This window comes from Pelodiscus sinensis, chromosome 7 (assembly GCF_052426305.1).
Source record: "Pelodiscus sinensis isolate ZL-2025 chromosome 7, ASM5242630v1, whole genome shotgun sequence".
In the NCBI taxonomy this organism is placed as follows: Eukaryota; Metazoa; Chordata; order Testudines; family Trionychidae; genus Pelodiscus; species Pelodiscus sinensis.
In genome coordinates, this window is record NC_143058.1 from 54,840,780 (window position 1) to 54,847,133 (window position 6,354).

General features: G+C 41.9%; 1 protein-coding gene across 1 annotated transcript; it reads right to left on the reverse strand.

Moving 5' to 3' along the window:
* Positions 1-4,379: 4,379 nt before the first annotated feature.
* LOC149524075 (uncharacterized) lies at positions 4,380-5,989 on the reverse strand. Its single transcript, XM_089779995.1, has 2 exons — positions 5,526-5,989; positions 4,380-5,117 (listed from the first exon to the last, which is right to left on the reverse strand). Exons 1-2 carry the CDS (start codon positions 5,987-5,989, stop codon positions 4,583-4,585), a joined length of 999 nt encoding a protein of 332 aa, XP_089636121.1. The 3' UTR covers positions 4,380-4,582.
* Between the last annotated feature and the right edge of the window lie 365 nt (positions 5,990-6,354).

A 6,354-nucleotide genomic window follows, 5' to 3' on the forward strand; every position in this document is an offset into this window, starting at 1 on the left:
CAAAACTGGGGGAGACTGGGAAAAGGAGGTGGGAGAGGGGAAGAGAGAGAGTGGGAGAGGGGAGGGCAACTACAATGATGAGGGGTTTGGAACAGGTCCCATATGAAGAGAGGCTAAAGAGACTGGGACTTTTCAGCTTAGAAAAGAGGAGATGGAGGGGGGATATGATAGAGGTCTATAAAAGCACGAGTGGTGTGGAGGGGGTGCATACAGAAAAGTTCTTCATTAGTTCCCATAATAGAAGGACTAGAGAACAACAAAGGAAAGGAATGGGTAGCAGGCTTCAAACTAGTAACAGAAAGTCCTTCTTCACAAAGCAAAGAGTCAACCTGTGGAACTCCTTGCTGCAGGATGCTGTGAAGGCTACAACTAGAACAGAGTTTAAAGAGAAGTGAGATAAAGTGATGGAGGTTCAGTCCATGGAGTGGTATTAGCCAGAGGGTAGGAGTGGTGTCCCTGCCCAAAGTTTGTGGAAGGCTGGAGATGGATGGCACGAGACTAATGGCTTGGTCACTGTCTTCGGTCCATCCCCTCCAGGGTCCTTAGGGTTGGCCGCTGTCGGCAGACAGGCTACTGGGCTAGATGGACCTTTGGTCTGATCCAGTACTGACATTCTAAGCTCAGGGCTCAGGGTCGGGGTCTCAGTGGACCCCCTTGATTTTCATGCACACCTGCTCCTGGGTGGCCAGGCTGGCAGCTCTCCTGCTGTAGACGGCCACTTTCCTGTGCCTAGTGTGGAGGTCGGGGACAAAGTCCACGATGTCCGCACTAGACCAGGCAGGTGCCCGCCTCTTGCGGTCCCAGGCAAGCTCCTGGGAGCCACCAGCCTGGTCCCGGGAAGAGGGGGAGGGCTGGGGGGCATTGGGTGGCTGGCTCAAACTGTGCCAGGTGCAGGTTCTGCTGGCTGGGTGCTGGCAGGCTTGCACCTGGCACGGGCACTGTAGCCAGCCCGTGCCCCTTTAAGGGGTCCGGGGCCAGGAGGGGGGCATACGAGTTTCCCTGGTGTTGGCCAGAGTGGCCACCAGCGAAAGCTGGGGAGGGCTAGCCTCCCACTAGTTCGAATTAAGGGGCTACACACCCCTTAATTCGAACTAGTAAGTTCGAACTAGACTTAGTCCTCGTACAATGAGGTTTACCTAGTTCGAACTAAGTGCTCCGCTAGTTCGAATTAAGTTCGAACTAGCGGAGCGCTTGTGTAGCGCCTATCAAAGTTAATTCGAACTAACGTCCGTTAGTTCAAATTAACTTTGTTGTGTAGACATACCCTATGCTATTAGCAAGTATTTCTATTTAGTAAGTGCTCTGATTGCTATCAGTCAGTGGACTGAGAGAGTAAAGAATCTGCCTCATCAGCCCAATCTTAATTTGTTTTTGACAGATAAAATATATCAAAACTAATACATTTCTAACATCATAAATGTAATGCCTTATGTTGCTCTAAGGAAAAGACGGGAAGGTTTATGGAATGTGGGGAAATTCAGATTGATTTGCAGATCACTGTCTCCATAAAATGAAAATCAACATCCAACATGCAAAAGAACTCTTCTATTATTGCTATTTTATTTTACATGTCTCCCTGAAGGGATATGCGTTAAAGCAAAAGCAGGAAAAAACCCTCTTCCTTTTGGAAATTTCTTTGAAAATTAGAATTAAATAAATCATTTATATTTTCCTTATAGCTCATCATGCCCATCTTTTAACTGCCTATATTGCTTTCACACCACATAACAAATGATCTTGCAGGCAGAGTGAAGTGAAGAATTTCTGTACTCTGAGAAAATTTGTAAGCCTCAGACTCTATCTGTCTAGAGGGGTAGCTGTGTTAGTTTGTAATTTTAAAAACAGCAAGCCATCCTGTGGCACCTTAAAGACTAACAAATATATATATTTTGTGGGCAAAACTTCTTCAGATGAGATGATCTTGAAATGGGTTTTGCCCATAAAAACTCATCCATATCTGTATCTATAGCTATATCTCAAAACTATACAAAATCCAAGTCTCATCACTTTCATAGTTTCATGAATTTCCCATTAAGTCTGCCAAATTTCCCCTGGTTTTATGCAGAAAATCTATACAAATTTTGCAGCAAAACAAAAAATCAGATTAACTTCACCCCAAAATTTGTCAAACTCTCTGCTTGCTTCTACCAGAATTTCCTTCATGAGTATGTCTGACAGAGAGAGGGTGAATAGGAAAAAAAATGAATCATGACAGGATAACATATGTACAGGGTTGGTATTGAATTCAGGAGTTTCTCAGGCTGCAGTCACATGTCTTGACTACTGGCTCCAGGTGCATAATACCATCATTCCATAATCTTCTTGTACAACTTTATTTTTTTTCCATAAAGTTAGCTTTAGATGTATTTAAGTAGCTAATATCCAAGCCTAAAACGTCTTGGGCTCGAGAACATTTTCTTTGTTCTGCTGAAGACTCATCTCCACCGAAAAAACATGCCTTTTTCAGCCATTGTAACAGATGGGAGGTTATTCCCACTAGTCCGATTACTCAAGGCCATTGATGTTGCATGCATCCATCCTGTCTCTTACAGATGAGTTACATACACACTTTTTTGTGCCCTTTTTATGCTCCTTCTACCTATACCTTCACTCCCATTGGTGAACCTAATTCTGTTCCAGACTAAATGAAACAGCCATGTTATTTACTAATGACCATAGATGAAAGCCATTACTCTTGAAGACATGCTACTTGGAGGGAAACTACATGTGATTTAGCCAAAAATGTGACATGTAATGCCTGCAATTTCTTTTACTGCTTCCATGATAACTTTAGTTATGCATTCACATATGGTAATTTTATAGGAGCTCAATACCAAATTCAGTGAGGTGAATATATTCATATGCTTCTTTATGCTCAGTAGAATGAATGCAAAGTTCTAAAGAGAATTGTATATATTCCTGAGAAAACATTTAATCAAAATGTGTGAAAAAACCAATAGAAATAGCATAAATAATTGAAGCAGTTTGATGGGAGTATTAGACTAGTCTTTGATGTGAGAGAGGCTCTCCGTGAAAATACAGTGCTACTTTTGTGGTAGTGGCTTTTTTCATTTATTACTGAAGCCTATATGGAATTTAATATTTCCCCTTGAAGTACTTCTCAGATTCAAACAATTAAAAACAAATCTTCCAGGCCTAAGGAAAAATCCTACAAATAATAAAATACCTAGTGACATGAATGGGACTGATCTAAGTTTTGCTTGTGAGGAAAGAAAAGGAAAAAAATAAAAACCACCCAGACTTATGAAAGAAAGACAGAGTCAAGGAAAAGGAAGGGAAACCTTGGTGGTAATAGGTCAAATGAGAATTGGGAGGGTTGCCTAAAGTACAATAATTACCTACCCTTCAGTCAAACAAAAGGAATGCAATGAAAAACGTGAACACATTATTAAACTGACAAATCAGATTTAGTACAAAAGGTGGGTGAGAAGGAGGGAGGGAGGGGATACCTATTTGAGTCAATGAATAGCTAATCGGGGTGATAAGTGGGAAGCTATCTTTGTAATGCTTAAGATAATTAGCATCTTTGTTAAGGCCCATTCGTAAAGTGTCAAATTTAAGGATGAAAGTTCCGAAGTTTCCCTCTGTAATCTGGTGTTAAAGTCTCTTTGAAGTAAGATGCATGTAGTAAGAATAGCGATAGAGATGCAACCGTATTAGTCTGGTCTAGCTGAAACAAAAGACAGGACTATGCAGTACTTTAAAGACTAACAAGATGGTTTATTAGGTGATGAGCTTTCGAGGGCCAGACCCACTTCCTCAGATCAATTTGTGGAAGAATATTAGCATGACCATATATACCAAAGTGATACAATCAAAAAAGAGTGAACACATAAAACAGACATCAGGCTCTTACACAGAGAGAAAACTGTTGCTTGCCATTTTAACTAGACTGACGATTCTCTCAATGACCTTAAAACATGCATATTGCTTCAAAGAGATTTTAACTCCAGACTTCACAGAGAAGCTTCAGAACTGTCATTGATGCTTAAATTTAACACTTTACGTATGGGCCTTAAAAAAGATGCTCATTATCTCACCCATTACAAAGATAGCTTCCCCAATTAACATCCCTAATATCATTACCTCACAGACAGTAACCTTCCCCCCTCACGCTCCCTGTTCTAAAATCTGATTTGTCAATTTTATATGTGTTCACGGGTTTTTTTTTATTGTATCATTTTGGTATATATGGTTGTGCCAATTTTCTTCCACAAATTGATCTGAGGAAGTGGGTCTGGCCCACGAAAGCTCATCATCTAATAAACCATCTTGTTAGTCTTTAAAGTGCTGCATAGTCCTGTCTTTTGTTTCAATATGTAGTAAGGTCGTTAAGACTGTCCAGGTAGGGTGAAATAAAAAGCAACTGGTCTTTCCTTGTGGAGATGTCTGTTGTCTGATTTGTAGGCATTCATTCTTTGGAGAAGTGTCTGAGAAGTCTGTCCAATATACATAGCAGAAGGACACAGTTGGCACATGCTGGCATAAATTATATTTCTGGATTAACAGGAATATGTGTTCTTGATCATATAACTGATATGATGTCCAGGAAATGGATCTCTCATGTTGAATGGTCCAGGCTGAGATTGATGGTGGGATGTAGGTTGTTAAAGTCTCTGTGAAATACGTCCAGTGTTTCTTGGCCATGGGTCCAGATCATAAAGATGTCATCAATGTAGCGTAAGTAAAGGAGGGATAAAAGGAGATGGGATCTGAGGAAGCGTTGTTCTAAGTCAGCCATAAAGATGTTAGCATACTGTGGGGCCATGCGGGTACCCATGGCTGTGCCGCTGATCTGGAGGTATAAGCTGTCCCCAAATTGGAAATAATTGTGGGTGAAAACAAAGTTACATAGGTCTGCTATCAGACTGGCTGTGGTATCCTCTGGGATAGTGTTTCTAATCACTTGTAATCCATCTTCATTTGGAATATTGGTGTAGAGAGCTTCTACATCCATGGTGGCAAGGATGGTGTTATCAGGAAGGTTATCAATGTTTTGAAGTATTCTCAGGAAGTTAGTGGTATCTCGGAGATATTTGGGAGTCTTGGTTACATAGGGTTTGAGGAGAGAGTCTACATAGCTGGATAATCCAGGGCTGTGTCTAGACTGGCCAGTTTTTCCAGAAAATCAGCCGCTTTTCTGGAAAAACTTGCCATCTAAATTTCTGCAAAAACACTGACTTCCTACTGTAAGAAATCAGTGCTTCTTGCGGACTTATTCTGCTCCTGTTCAGGCAAAAGTCCCTTTTGCGCAAAGCTTTTGCGCAAAAGGGCCAGTGTAGACAGCTCAGATTTGTTTTCCGCAAAAAAGCCCCGATCACGAAAATGGCAATGGGGCTTTTTTGTGGAAAAGCATGTCTAGATTGGCACGGACGCTTTTCCGCAAAAAATGCTTTTGCGGAAAGCGTCCGTGCCAATCTAGATGCTCTGTTCTGAAAATGCTTTTAACAGAAAACTTTTCCGTTAAAAGCATTTCTGGAAAATCATGCCAATCTAGACGCAGCCCAGGAGTGAGTGTGCCAATACCTGAAATGATGGGATATCTGGGGTGTCCACGTTTATGGATTTTGGGAAGCAAATAGAACAATCCTGGTCGGAGTTCAGAAGGTGTTTCCGTGTGAATTTGGTCCCGAGTAGAGGCAGGGAGTTCCTTAAGGAGATAGTGTAGTTTCTTTTGGTATTCTGAAGTGGGATCAGCGGAGGGAGGTCTGTAAAATGTGCTGATGGAGAGTTGTCTAGTTGCCTCCTGGTCATAGTCTGACTTATTCATAATGACCACAGTGCCCCCTTTGTCTGCTGGTTTGATTATAATGTCAGGGTTGTTTTTGAGACTCTGGAGAGCATCGCATTCAGTGCAGCTGAGATTGTATGTCACTTGTTTGTGCATAATGTCAGTCTGTGCATTATTGTGGAAGCATTGTATATAGAAATCCAGATTATAATTACGATGGTCAGGGGGAGTCCACATAGAATTTTTTTTCTTTTGGGCTACGTCTATACTGGCCCCTTTTCCGGAAGGGGCATGTTAATTTCAGAGATCGCAATAGGGAAATCCGCGGGGGATTTAAATATCCCCCGCGGCATTTAAATAAAAATGTCCGCCGCTTTTTTCCGGCTTTTAGAAAAGCCGGAAAAGAGCGTCTACACTGGCCCCGATCCTCCGGGAAAAAAGCCCTTTACTCTGAAGTAGGAATAAGATCCTCCAGAAAAGGGCTTTTTTTCCGGAGGATCGGGGCCAGTGTAGACGCTCTTTTCCGGCTTTTCTAAAAGCCGGAAAAAAGCGGCGGACATTTTTATTTAAATGCCGCGGGGGATATTTAAATCCCCTGCGGA

What these genes read in the sequence shown, in the direction of transcription:
- LOC149524075 (XM_089779995.1), bottom strand. Translation starts at nt 5,989, where the DNA reads ATGTGGACTCCCCCTGACCATCGTAATTATAATCTGGATTTCTATATA. An exon ending in ATTGGCACACTCACTCCTGG is followed by an intron (nt 5,118 to 5,525) that starts GCTGCGTCTAGA and finishes GTCTAGACACAG; the next exon opens with CCCTGGATTATCCAGCTATG.